Here is a 15,275-nt window from a genome sequence, read left to right on the forward strand (position 1 = left end):
CAGCTTTAATTAAAATGTTTACGATATCGTTCAACCGGCTTATCGGCGACATTTCGCGTCGTTGATATATTAAAAACAAACGAATTCATTCATCACGAGCGCGCAGATATTTTTCGCCTACATATTTAACCCGCATCGAACGTATAAAAAAATATTTTCGTCATAAATAAATATTTTGATCGACTGTGCAATATCGAATATCCAGCATATATATAATGTACGGCTCGTGTCACGAGAGAATCGAATCTTCGCCAGTTCCTTATTCCAAAATCGGCTAATGCAATTATTCGCGGCCTCTCAGGTAATATTCCCCGTAATTAAAATTCCGTCCTCTCCCGAGAATCGGTCTTTCAACCTCCACCACCGCTGACTCTTGCGAGCAAACGATTCTTGTTTGTCTTGCAAACAAAGGGTTTCTCGCGAGGGTCGGAGAAACGTCGCGGGTCAGAATGACGGCGGTCGGAGGGAGGCGACGCGAAGGAGAGGGATGTAGGAAGGTGGCAGTGGAAAACACAGGGGCAGAATTATTACATCTTTTGTCCGAAGGCTCGAGAATCGCCCCGTTTGCAGAATTACGCGATCGCGATTCAGCTGCGATTGCAAACGCCGAATGCCGCGCGGGTCGCCGAAATCCCTTTGTTAGTTTTGACTAATTTGCGCTGGGTAATTTGCCTCAATTCGGACTCTTCGCGAATGGTATCCGCGATCGTTCCGTTGAATCTGGATATGATATATTTCGCGCTTCTGTGACGAAAATCCTCGCCAACTACTACAGACCGATTTTTAATTATCATTATTCAAGAGATGTACAATATATTTTTTCTATAATTAATTTTTGTTTCAAGTATAGAATAATTTTCTATTCGCCGTCAATAACGAACTAGCTTATATATTCGAGCACATATATATTTTCGTACGCTCATATAACTTTTCCGATAAATTACGAAAATACCATATTCAAAAATTTAATAATAGAGATTCAATAATAGAGATATATATTAAAAGATAACTGTTTTTATTTTTTTTAACTCCAAACTGACAATTCCTCCATCGGACAATTAAACGAGAGATTGCCATTGTATAACGGACTTTAAAATTTAATACCTATTTGACGCTCGCTGCACCGTCGCCGATCTACCCCTTCGGGCGAGTTTAATTCTTGTAGGTCCCATCGGTAACTTTATCGCGAGAAATTGCCACGCTCCGGAAACCGTCGTTACAGCATCGTTACCGTAAGAACTTACTGCGGGCATTGTTACGGCTAATGGTACCGAACTTGGTTAACTTTCAGTTTTACCGTCGATTCGGATTAAGAATTTATGGTAACGACTGGTTCTCGCTCTATTATCCACCACGAAGGGGCGAGTGAGACGTTTTCCAAGCCTCGTGCTTTAATTACGACACTCGAACAATTATTTTTTCATCTACGAGAGCATTACATTACGTTAGAGGATATTATATCATGTAAGCACTTCCGCGCTTGGAATTGATACAGATAATATCGAGTAAGCACAGCATCACATATCTCTTGTCGTGACGAGAAATCTTAAAAGCTCTGTCACGTATCAGAGATCTTTTCCCAACTAAAAAAACATTATTGCATAAAATATCGATGTATACTGATTTCTATAATTCTCAAATGACATAAGAGTTTTAAAGAAAAATTAAATATAAAAAATTGTAAAAGAAAACATTTTCTCTTTGCATTTATATTTTTCTATTTCTTTTTACGATTGCGTGATACAGCTTTAAAGGCACATTCGACCAGGATAAAAACAGCGTTGGTCGAAGGGAAGACGCGAGTCTCGTGTGTCATCTAATCCGAGGACCTCTCGCCGACAGGCAATTGCATTAACGAAGAAGCATGGTGCGACAGGAACGCGATCAGAGGCCAGAAGTTATAACTCCACTCGACTCTCTATTTTTATCCCCCTGCCTACCGTCGCCCGAAAGTACACCCGTGGCGTGGCAACTTCTTCGCAGTCGGCTAACTTCTGCTAATAATGGCGAGACATTAATTTCGTGCGATTGGGCCCGGCGGACGGTCGCGACAAAGGCAACAAACGGGATGGCTTGTCGACGAAGAAGGGGGAGTCTCGAGCGAGATGATCCTCTCTCGTTTTCTCCTCGGCTCTTCCTCTCGCGCGCGAGTCCTCCCTCATTCGAATTCTCTCTCTGCGAGCAGAGAAAGAGAAAAAGAGAACGAGACAGAATAAAGGGAAAGAGAGAGAGAGAGAGAGAGAAAGAGCAAGGATATGCCGTTTTAACCCTTCTTCTTTACGTGGTCGTATAATCCTTTCCCTCTCCTCCGGAAAAGGAGCGGTCTGTATAATCGCGCCACACTGCTGTTCCCGTGGGAGCCGTTACTCCCGACACGATTCTCCGAAGGACGAAACGACGAAAAGTTTAATGAGTCCGCCTACCGCGCATTCTCGGTCGCGAAGATTACCGCTACGATGATCCTGATTTGCAATGAGATCGCGAGATTTATTTGCAAAGCTGCCACGAAAAATAATCCTTTTGATGACAAATTTTTCCTTCAATTACGAGCAGCAAGATAAACCTAAATTTCTATAAATTAAATTAATTAAAAAATAAAAAAGATTGTATGTAATGACTGGCGTTTCTCGTATCTTTATTAATTTAATATGTTTTAAATATCCCGAAAAAGTCATGAGAATGTGCTTTAAATATGTCAGAATAAATTATATATAAAATATCCTCCTGTGCAATTAATAATACAACTTTGAACAGATATAATAATTGTATGCAAAGAAAAATAAATTTGAATTCAAATTATTAATTGTAATTATAATAGTTATAATTTATTTAATAATTTAAACTTAATAATTATTAAATACTTGGAAAGATTAATATTTTTATATTTCTTTTATTTTCGTATGCAAGTGTCTTGTATTAAATTAATTAATTAAGTACCTCGCTTTAAGAGAATCAATTATCGATAAGCATGAAATTGCCTACATTCCGCGAAGTTGAATTGATTGATTGGATCGAAGGATAATCATCAATCATGCGACTTGCTACATGGCTGTCAGTGCGTAATTATGCCGAATGTGCGTTCTGTTATGCGTCCTATACATATAGTCTATCGAAATTGGACGAAGATGTAACATAAGACCGTACTTCGCGACGTTTCGCAATGTAAGCGTCACTAGACGCTAATGGGTTGTCTTAAATATGTAAGGACAGTCTGCCCACCGGGTGCGGGTAACAATAAACTAACACTTAAGACATACTTCGGGACACAATGCCAAGTCACACCCTTTGCGCTAACGATCTCACCTACGAGCTTTCTACATTGAGTCTCGTATCCACGTGCTACGAATAGCCTGCTAATACGCGAAATTGCTTTCTACAAAATTTATCAGCTGTTGTATCTTTATTTTGTCAGTTAAACGTTAATATATGTTCTTTTATTTGATCTAAATAGTTACTTGCAAAATATTTCGCGTTTTTTATTAATTTGCAACATATAAATTATAATAATTATAAATGTTTTATTAGAATATATTTTAAATTTATAGAAAAAAGCAAATTATAGAATATTCCGATACTCTTCCTTCTTTCAATTTGATCTAAACTGATTTTTTTTATTTGAGAAAAATTGATCTGTAATTATAGAATATAATTTTTAATACTTTCTACTTACGTGCATACGCACATTTTCGCTAAAAGCTCTTGTAAGTATTATGATAAAATATTATGTATTCAGGCCAACCCGTCCGAACACAATCTTGACAATGACGCACGTTTTCTTTAGAAGCGAACGATACGAGCCGCGACTCCGGCGCGTCATAAAAGCTAACAATGATGGAAATATTAGTTCTTAAAGCCGCACGGGGTGTCGTTAACGACCTCTCCTGTTGAAGTCGCGGTTTTGCGAGAAGTTGCTACTCCCTCGACGACCGTCGAATTTCTTTACAATTTTTCGCGCCTTAATACATCTCTTTCTCTCTCGAATCACAGTTATATAACTTCCTATATATAATATTAAAGTACTGAAGTCCTATATAAAATTTCTTTTCCCATTATAATATCGCGGTGAACTGACGAAAAAGGCGTGCGAATAGACTTCGCTTTTCAGAGTTAGGTCTTATTGTTAAATCATATCGTTTGCCCTCCCGAGTACAAGTTCTCAAGCATAAAATACACAATAAAGAGCAAAGTAAATCTTAATAAAAATGATAGAAGACTATCGTATGTTTTGTTAGATACTTATATATGACATCATAAATGCATTTCCATATTATTAAATAAAGATTTTTCGAAAAAAACTCACCTTTAGTTGTTTACATATATATGTACAAAAACATGATAAGTATTTCAGAGCAAATGTCAATCATATCACATATATAATCTTAAATCAATAGAGATATAATACAAGAAAAAGTGGCAATCATCACAAATTGTGGCAATGAATTCCAATAAATACGAGGCGGAACATTTTTTCACGTAAACGAAATCTCTTTCGGAATATCCTTAAATTCGATCTGTCGCGCTGTTTGCGAACGACCGACCGATAACAACGGACCATTATAAATTTAAGCGCTTTTAGCGAAAGCTACGTTAGGTCACAGCCGTTTCACACGCAAGCTGCACTTTGCATGCCACATTCCGGACGGCTTGCCACTCTTGTTTGAGCTGACCAAGTGGTGTTGCGCTCGAAATCCGAATGCATAATTAATCGGGTTATCAATTAAAGGCGCACCGTTGTCTCTAAAACTCTATCGATTTCTTATTTTTATCAACATATTACAAGTAGACGATATACGTATAAATAATCGACTGGCACTGGCAACTAATCGATAAGTAATTAAATTCAATTAATTTAAAGACGAGTTATTATTAAATTAAACTTGATTTCTTTTTGTGAATCAATTATTTCTAAGGTGTATTCTAATATTCAAGCTCTTCATCATATTTTAAATTTTTTTAAAAATAACAATTTCTAAAACAGAACTTTTAAAACAATAATTAAAACAACACTCATCTAAACATAAATCAGGAGTTAGTTTTGTTTAGATATTCAAAAACTATTAATTACATTTATAATTTTATATTCGAAATTTCATTTTCTCATTCAGTGCACAAAAGATATTAATATTCCGATATTGATATAATAACCATTATTACTGATTTGATTTCTAATATTATCAATGTATATATAATACGGGATTTTCTGTATAAAGTAATGTGATGCGTATTTATATTGCAACAAAAATTATTTGATCCGTGCTATTGGGCAATAATCCAAAATATATACAATGCCGCGTAAACCAACAGTTTATATGTAAAGATTAAATTATTAATTGATCTGTTGTGCTTCGTATAGCTTGTTATAACATTTGACAGGTAATAAAGAATAATAATAATCATAGCATTACACAACAAACACGGTAGATAAATCCGAAATAAATTCGCAATCAACATTAAATCCGATTTTTCAAAAACAGTTGTATTACTTTTTAATGCTTGGAAAAATTTATAAGAATTATGCGCAAAAATCGAATTATATTATAATATATATAAAATAATTTCATATAGCGTGTCAAGTACAATAAAAAATACAATAAAAAATAGACATATTTGATTAACACAATATTTCCTACCAGCTATGAAAATAATTTTTATCTGTTAAAATTTAAATTAGGTAATGCCCATATCTTTTAAAAATTTAAACATTAAACATATTTCAAAAATATTTTGCCTTGATTATCAAATTATTATTTATAGTAATTTATTACTTATTGTTCTCTTTTGAAGCTTATAGAAAGATTTTACATTATATTATTACATAATTATTTTTTACATTTAATTACACATAAAAGCTACATTTTAATAATAGGTTACGAATATTGTTCAAAGCATTTGCTTCACTTTATATATGATTCATTATATTCGCGCGACTAATTGCTCATTTAATTTGTTCGCAACGATTTGATGTCATCGCGTTATAATGATCGCGCTTTGACAAACGTTTCATATCACCTTGAACGTTCTAATTAAATAGCGGAAATATAGAGAAGAATAGTAAACATAAATATTTAAAAATGTAAAAAAAAATTAATACTTAACATATTAATATAGTAATTATCAATTAATATTATATTGTTATATTTTTAAAATGGTACAATAAAATGGAAGAGAAATGTATTATTACTTTTTTTATTATTTAAACTATATATTTGAATTATAAAAATTTGACAAAAGAATTTTTGAATTAATATTTGATCACAAATCAATTCAAGAATGCATACATTAAAAGCATATGCATTATCACAGACTCGGGCGTCCTGCCTTAGGTAATCAAAATTGCGATAGGTTAATTATCGACAAATTAGTTATCATAATTTTATGATTATCACCTAAGGATAAATAAGAATAGATTTACCATGAGCAAGTAATAAATACAAACTGCATTTATCGACTGAGATGGAGCCAATGTTCGAGTAACAAGGGTTGGGGAAGGGGGGAGATCATCGACAAAATATGCATTCAATTACAAAACAATAATATGCAAATATACTTAAATACCTGCGAAGATTCGTTGATTCGCAGATCGCCGATATCGCGCATTTATTAAAATAAACTGCACGACAAACTCTCAACACTTATACAAAACACCGGCGGTGTAAATATATATTCGCGGGACAAAATTCTCATCGATCCGATATCGCGATATCGCGTTATTGAAGCGATCGTTACTATATATATATATATATATATATATATATATATATATATATATACACGGCATTTAACATACTACAACGAACTGCCGATACTTTCCGAAACACTCGCGAGACAAATATTCGCGCGCAAGACTCTTAGTCGAAATGGTGGGAAACGGATTCGAGAGAAATCGATCCGCCATAATGGATCAATGAGACCTCCGATACTCCGATAGTCGCGATATTGCTTTATATTGCGGCGATCGTGATTGTGCGCGGCACTCAATACACTGCCGCGAACTCCCGGCAGCTTTACGGAGCACTCGTGAGACGGATATTCGCGCGCGAATCACTCCTGAACAGTGATATTCGCGAAAAATACGGAGCGGATCGCGACTACGTGACTCTCGTGATAAACATATACTTGGGAATGGATGCGATTCAAAATATATCAGTGGGCGCACTTCGAGAATCGCAATATCGCACTATCGAAGTAGCGGACCAATCACAGCGCAGCAATCAGGTATCGATTACTCTCGATTCACTCGCATCTGAAGCTGGCCCGGGAGACGCTTCAGATGCTTTGAAGCATTGCATTAACCAATCGGGAAAAAGAAATTTTTATTTATTTGTTTTGATTGGTCAATCACGTTTTCAAGCATTTCTAACGATATTTCGCTCATAATACAGTAATTAGAGGAAAAGCAAACTACGAAGACGAAGAGAATAGCTATAAAATGTTAGAAGTAAGTTGACGAAAAAATATTAATTAATGTGAAATGTGCAAAGACAGTTTCAACTCTGGGCATGTAAAAGTAAGCGTTGAACAGCGATATCAATATTTGATAAGATATATATATATACACTAATCAAATTAATTATTACAGTAATATTAAACTGGAAAATTGTGTGCTCATTAAAGTAACGGATTCTACAGAATGGCTCTATCAGTGAGTATTTAATATACAAATAAACTCTGTTAGATTATTATTTTGCTTATAATCTTTAGAAAAGTTTGTATTTGAAACAAGACGAATATATATTCAAATATTGGAGAAGACGAAAAATTTGAATATGAAAAATGCATACAATGAACAAGTAAGTTTATTGAAAGAGAAAAAATTAAAAAAATATTGTACAGTCTTGACGAATATTGATAAAATTTTATTTTGCAATCCATAATTTTATTTTGCACGTAACATCTATTTTGTACGCCTATTTTTAATGATTAGATTATCATTCTACAATTTGAGACATCGTATGCTCGATCATATTTTCTGAATAAAAATGTAGAAACATCAGCAAAAGCTAGTTGCAATGATATATGTAATAAATATTATTAGATGTAGATAGATATAAGTACCATCTTAGGAGTTATGTTATCGTTAAATAAAGATCATTAAGATTAGATTAAATATAGAATTTTCTTTTAATTTCTTTTATTACGTATAAGATTTTCTGTTAAAATGTGAACACAAATTAATTAAAAGAATTACATACTAACTTTTATCGTTTTTTTTAAATAATATATAAAATTTTCTTTTTATCATTATCATAGCACAAAAGAATAGGAAAAGTAATTACAGAAATAAAGTAAAATCATTTTATAAAAATCTATGAATTTTATTAAATTAATTGTTCATCTGCCAAAAAATTCATATTACATATCAATTTACAAAGCATAAAATCTCCTACTTTGATAATATAAAGTACTCCAAATTTTATCTACATATTGGATTTACTTTAATGCATTACAAGTTTATCATTTTTAGTACAGATTATATATGATATTTTTGTTATTAATTAACAAGTGCAAGTAGATTTGCATGTGCATTGTCCGCCTGTCTTGCAGCCACATTGATCTGTAAAAAGAAAAAGAATATAAGTTATTTACTTGCATAATTGTTTCAAATATGCATTTTTTATTTTAAAAAAGAAAAAAGAAAAACGTTTATATATAAAACTTATAAAATAGATAACTTTTTTAAATAACTATTTAAAATAAAAAAAAACTTCTACAATATTATTTTGGCCAAAAAAATTTCCATTTTTACTGAACACTAATTTGCTGCATAATTTAAATATAAATCGTAAGATTGTAAAAATCAAATTGATAGAGAAAAAAGATAAAATATATATATATGTATATATATAAATAAAAGCAGTTAAATAGTACATAGTATTTTGAGAAATCGTTATTCATTTTATTGTATAATTGTCGAAATGACCGACAGTCGCGTCGAAACTTCGAGTAGTTTTGGGCTGTGTGCAATTGCGCCACGTGATGAAATCGTATTACATGTCCACGAAATTACAATGTACGGTGTTAAGCTGTACGATGAACCGGTATCGACCGTTATTATCCAGTCATTGTCCGAGATAAAAAATAAAAATAGTACAGTTATTGATTAGAGTTATTTTTAACGGTTGACATACTATGCTCTAAATAAAGACATATTTTTGATACAATATAAGTAAAACAGAGCAAGACAATTCAACTACAGTCGTAATTAAAAATAATTTATCGTGTATATAAATATACGATCAACAAATAGTAAATTGCGCAATTGAGCAAATGCCTGAACTAATTTCTAATATTACCTTTGCATCCGGAGTCACAGCACGAGCAGTTGTCACCGCACTTGCAATCCTTGCATTTGTCTGTAATAAATAAAAATATTGTATAAATGTTACAATGCCATACGAAATTAAACAATATATAATACTCTAATTAGATCTTATCCAAAAATATTTAAAAACTCTGTATAAATTTAAAAAATTGCACAATAGTACGTTGACAATTAGAAATTGATTGCATCACATCTTCATACAAACTTATCTTTTTCTATTTATTTTTCACTTATTTTCTACTTTACATATAAATAAAACTACACTTATTTTCTATTTGACATATCAGTGAAACTCCTCTATAAGTTATTAGTGATAATTGAGAGGAAATATCATGTCAAATGATCTATATTAATGTCCATTAAGAATTAATTTGAGCACACTCACCCTTGCATTTGTCACATCCTGGTCCCGGCATCTTGGTCGGCTTTGAATTGTCGCTTCGCTTGTCGAGGTTCGAGCTCTCAGATGCAATGGAATGCTTATTTGCCGGTACGATGTCGTGACTTCGAATTTATCGATCATTCCCCACCACGACTGGGCTTGGTTCCGAGCGGCTTGACAAGCATAACGCGCGGCGTGTGCAATCGTCAACATGCGTACCATGCGCAATTCTTCAGGGCCGTGGTACAGCTCTGTCGGCACGGGTTTTTCTGATGATTGTTAGACAGGCCAACATAAATGAAAATACATATACATATATACATTTATAAATATAGTTCTCTAAATGATTCAATAACTAGAGCATGTAGCGTACAAGTTATTTTCCATACGAGTAATTTTCGTAATTAATGCTTACTTGTCAATATAAAATAACAAATAAATAATATAATTAAAAATTAAATAAATAATAAATGATTTAATTCATGATCACGTTAAAACAATACTTCTGAAGCAATACAATATAAAAAATAAAATCAGAATAGATTAAAAGATATTAAAAGGAGAAATTTATGTATCAAATTAATATCTCTTGTTACACTAGTGATATTTAATGCTACTGTTCTACATGTATTTGAATAAACATCCATGTGTTTTTAATGGAATTTTAAATTTGTTTTTCCTTTCCTAATTACTTTTTAAATCTATTCTGATATTTTCTTTTATATCGTATTGTGTCTAAAGATTTGATTTATTATATAATCATCAAATAATATTATTTTGTATCGTATTTAAATTAAATATTTAATGTAAAAGAATTTGAAAAATTACTTGCATAGAAAATAGCTTTCATGCTTTTATCCATACTTAACTTATTTCAATTATATGCATAAGGAAGTGGACGTTCTTTAGAATAAAAAAAATTTTTATCAAGTGCATATCAAGGACATGCAAATCATGGTAATAATATGTCCTCGTATAACACAATCTCCTTCCGGTTTATATAATTAAAAATTAAATGTCCGCGTTATTGACACAGATCTAGCAAGTGTTATTGATCTGCGATGACGGTCCTGTCATATTGCTGGCGGATCAAACCAATTGCAAGAATGCAAGAAACGACGCAATATTGTCGTGCTTTACACGCCGTAACTGATAATGAGAAGGAAAGAGAACATTGTAGAAAACTGCGCAATTGTAGATTTCCGCGCACTGATTCATTCTACGAGACATTTCCACTCGATCTTTTATCATTAATAGCGCCACTTTTCTATGACGAGTTTTACGATGTCTCTTATTTTCTTCGTCGTATTAAGAAAACTTCCGTTAAAATAATCCATATTCGTCTATTTTGCATTCGAGATTTATACAGCTTCGTCCAAGGCGTCTTTAGCAGCACTTTAAGCAATAAATTTCTGCAACAACATACAATATTAATATAAAATATTGAAACTTGAGAATTAATTATTAGATTAGTATACTTACTGTATTAGATAAAAATGAGAATCTTGATTGATGCAAAATATAGACTTTTGAATTAGTATTACTTATTTTCGTTATGTATATAATTTTATTTTTCAAAGAGACTGTTCGAAAAATAAATTTATTCTTGCTGTCGATTAGCAGAAAGATAAGAAATTTGATTGTGCAGAATAATTATAGTTGTGATTAAACTCTTTAGAAAAAAAGGCTAAATCTTAGGAAACAACAAGATAGTAGCAGTAATATTTAGTAACGAAAAGAGAATAATTAAAATTGCACATTTAATGAAACATCTTACATCTTACATATTAAAAAATTGATATAAACTTTTATATAAGTATGAATTAACTAGAAATTAATCATCTGTAGTTAAAAAATTAAAATTTTATATAAATATAAATTTTAATACATAATATTCTTTATATCATCAATTTCTTGTTAAAAAATTAAAACAAATCATGTATTAAAATATTAATCATCAATCCTTTTGTACACGAGAAAAGCATGTTTTATAAGCTGTTTGCTCAACATGCACAGATTCTTCAGCAGAATCATAATGGATTTCAAGTTGCTTCGAGCACTCTGTTTGAACTGATTTTATTCGACCTGGAATAATAATACAAAATTAAATTATAAATATATTTGTTCTTAAAAATCATGAACTCTCTTTCAAAAAAGAAAACCTATGTACATATATTTTCGCATATACAAAAATAATTGACTAATTCATAATTTATAAATCAAATGTTACCTTTGTGTCGAACCACGACTTTATCTTGTGTTGAACGCAATAATTCGTTTATGCGATTTCCCACTTTTCGATTTTCTGTTTCCTTTATCTAAATAACATAATAAAATAAAATAAATATAAATAAAATTGTTACATCGCTATAGTTATATTGTATTATTTCAAATGATCAAATTTAAGTGTATCAAATCAAATTTTGGGTACAAATTACATACTGTGCGTATGTGTGATGGGAGCTTGTAATGCACTTTTGGATGTAAAAAGTTATCGGGAATATTTTCATCTCCTACTATTCTAGTCATTGTCTGAAATAATACAAAGCACAATGAATTCTCAATACATTTCGCAAACAATCTTGTGAATTATATTTATATCTTTATTAATATTCGCTTACCTTTTTCGGCAACTTTGGAGATAGTTGAGCTTTCAGTTTTGGACTGAGAGACCGCTTAATCTGCTTTTCTCTAGGTGTTAACAGCTTTTCATTCGTTTTAGATCGTAAATTTTTTATGAGATGAGGATCCGTACCTTTTATGTACATACCAACCGGTGATACTACGTAATCATAATTTTCTAATTGTTGGTAAATAGTTTTGAGATGTGGACTAGGCTTCTTTTCTTTATTCATTCCACCCACTAGGTCAGGGAAGTAGCTGCGCTTTGGTTTACAACTCTTCTTAGTAGGTGTCTTTCCAGGAGTCACAAATAATTTTGGCTTTGAAACAACCATATTATTAGTAGAACATTTTGGCGATAAAGAACTTGTACTCTTCTTTTTCATTGTTGATACTTTTAATGTTGCACTCTTGGTTTTTTCTCCTAAACGGCGGGTGCCGACATCTTCTCTGGTTATTTCCTTTGTTCGAATATATTTTTGGTTTGGAGTAAGAGAAATACGAGAAGTATTGCACGATCCAGTTTGAAATAAATTTAGTATAGATTTGTGCTCTTCCAAATACTCTTGATATCTTTTGACAGACATTAGTGTTTCCATGAATTTAGCGTCTCTAGTTGGTGAGGATTCAGTGATGACGATCTTTGGATATATTTGTTGTACTTTTTCTGACTCCGAATTCGTGTCAATTTCCATCATTACTTTTGCTGTGTCGAGACATCTTTGTCTCTTTTTTGCGATTTCATACATAAGCGTATTTTCTAAATCATCTAGCTCCATGATTTCATAAGATTTATTAGATCCTGCCCATTGTTTAAATATGTTAGGTACTTCTTTCGAATCTGTCTTATTTCGTTTCTCTTGAGTAAGTAATCTGTATCGAAGAGTCTGTTCTTCAGATACTTCATTATGTTGTCTTGTCAAATCCGGGGTTAACGTTTGAGCTTTCCTAAGTTGTTCTTGAATGTCGAGTGTGTCTTCCAAAGAAGCCATTTGATTCTCACACACACGTAAAATATTATTTATATTTTGCAAGGGAGATTGTAATGGATTTTTCTCCCTTGGAACAGCTTTATTTTCATTGGCATAAAATTTTTCGCAAAATGCCTCTAAAGATTCAAACGTACTCGTGTTATCTAGTACTGAACCTTTTATATTATATGATGTATTTTTTGACATACGCTGACAAATTTTCTTCGGACTTTTACATCGAGGAGAAGGTGGTGTAATTATACCTTTACTTCGAGATGCATTAAGGGATTTGCGTGATGGAGATTTAAATTTTATACTTTGTCTCTTACAAATTGATTTTGACATACTTGGAGACTGGGGCCATTCTGGAACAGTTTCATCATCTATAAATTTGCACATTTTCCGAATTTCTTCAGATAATCTACATAAGCTAGCTTCTGGATATTCTAAATGTGCACAAGAATCATTACTCATAACTGATTCTTCAATAATCGTTAATAATCTTTCTGTAAAAGTTTTGGGTGAATGGTAGAAATTTGCAGACAAGCGTCTCAGCATACGTTCTTGCACAGCTGTCTCTTTCAATGGCTTCTGATATTCCAATGAATCCAAAAATGCTTTTAATTCAGGAAAATTAAGTTGCTCTTTTAAACTTGTCTTGCTGTTTGTTGAATTACACTGTTGATCTTCTTCAGTAGAATGGAAATCAATCTTCTTGTTTGATGAAAGAGAAGTTTTCGATGACAATGTCAATGCATCAAACAGAGCAGTTATGTCAGTTTTTTCATAACTACTCTTTCTTGTAGGAGTATTTGTAGATGTTGCAGAAAAATAGCTAGCTTTAATATTGTGATTTGTATCTGTCTTCATATTACTATTAAGCATACTACAGCTTTTAGACCTTTGAAATTCTTTAGTTACATCTTGATTTTTTTTTGATATACCTTCTAATGAATTTGATGACATAGCGTATGGACAATCTTTAATTAAATTACATTGTACCTCTATATTCTTATTTTTATTCAAGTAATGAGGATCAATATCTTTGTTAACTTTAATCTTAGATAATGTGGAATTATAATTTGAATATTCTTCACAAGTATGATTTTCCTTACTTAATTGCTCATCTTGAAATATAGCACCTTTATTTAAGTCAAATTTCAATGATAAATATGATGTTTCATCTGATATATCTCTTAATGGAAATTGATTATCATTATCTTCGACATTCCTATACTTAGCAGATGAAATATATTGCTGATTGTCTAATCTTCCTGCTATGATAATGGAAGCATGAGATTCGTTATTCCTTTGATAGTTATGTATATCACTTTCACATTGCCTTTTTATAGAATTGTTATCCAATGTATCCTCCAAATTTCTTTGCGATACAATGGAATTCTGTTTTTCTTCGCATATTGTTTGATCTGTAAAACAAAAATATTTATATATTTTCGACCATATTTAAATTTCAAACTATAAAAAAATGTAAAAAAAAAAAAAGAAACTGTATTATGTCTGAAATCCATACTTTACATAATAAATATTTACAAAGTTTCTTGAACATATAAAATATATACATAGAATATAAGGTCCTGGCTTTGTATTATACATGTTTTTCATGGTGTCATAAATTATAGACTGTTAATAATAAATTACAAACCATTTGAAGCCGGTTTAACAATATATTTTACACTTAAATTTTAGTTGTAAAAAGGCATATACTTACGAAAACTCTTCAAGGAGTTTGTAAAATCGTTAGCACGTCTTCGTAGATTGCTCATCTTAATCTCGTGTTCACACACAGCTCAATATATTAATTTCAATGCAAAGACAGATTCAATTCTCTTATTCAATTTCTTCAGAAATTCACGAAAGTATGAGGCGAGACACCTGTAACGGCTTGATCAAATTTACATTGTACTACTTTTTTGAACACTCAGGTGCACCAACCTAATCGATCACGTGTAATATAAAT

General features: G+C 31.8%; 2 protein-coding genes and 1 long non-coding RNA gene across 4 annotated transcripts in view; 1 reads left to right on the forward strand and 2 right to left on the reverse strand.

Moving 5' to 3' along the window:
• Window positions 1-6,721, reverse strand: part of LOC114935434 (uncharacterized) — a 214,888-nt gene extending 208,167 nt beyond the window's left edge. The window contains exon 1 of the mRNA XM_085487165.1: window positions 6,556-6,721. The gene's annotated coding sequence lies outside the window, so the exon portion shown is untranslated. The remainder of the gene's footprint in view (window positions 1-6,555) is intronic.
• A 584-nt stretch (window positions 6,722-7,305) lies between these two features.
• LOC114939806 (uncharacterized) lies at window positions 7,306-8,160 on the forward strand. 2 transcript variants are annotated; one of them, XR_003821337.1, is made up of 3 exons: window positions 7,306-7,507; window positions 7,580-7,642; window positions 7,702-8,160. It is a non-coding gene; the product is annotated as an uncharacterized LOC114939806 (long non-coding RNA). The 2 variants fall into 2 exon arrangements; XR_003821338.1 differs by having other exon boundaries at window positions 7,306-7,438.
• A 134-nt stretch (window positions 8,161-8,294) lies between these two features.
• LOC114939804 (uncharacterized) lies at window positions 8,295-15,252 on the reverse strand. Its single transcript, XM_029314227.2, has 9 exons — window positions 15,027-15,252; window positions 12,326-14,724; window positions 12,147-12,236; window positions 11,935-12,022; window positions 11,187-11,789; window positions 10,574-11,116; window positions 9,708-9,973; window positions 9,294-9,353; window positions 8,295-8,554 (listed from the first exon to the last, which is right to left on the reverse strand). The coding sequence occupies exons 1-5, from the start codon at window positions 15,079-15,081 to the stop codon at window positions 11,662-11,664; spliced, it is 2,760 nt and encodes a 919-aa protein (XP_029170060.1). The 5' UTR covers window positions 15,082-15,252; the 3' UTR covers window positions 8,295-8,554; window positions 9,294-9,353; window positions 9,708-9,973; window positions 10,574-11,116; window positions 11,187-11,661.
• Between the last annotated feature and the right edge of the window lie 23 nt (window positions 15,253-15,275).

This window comes from Nylanderia fulva, unplaced genomic scaffold, assembly GCF_048542155.1.
Source record: "Nylanderia fulva isolate GAGA-0341 unplaced genomic scaffold, ASM4854215v1 Scaffold50, whole genome shotgun sequence".
NCBI classification, from domain to species: Eukaryota; Metazoa; Arthropoda; class Insecta; order Hymenoptera; family Formicidae; genus Nylanderia; species Nylanderia fulva.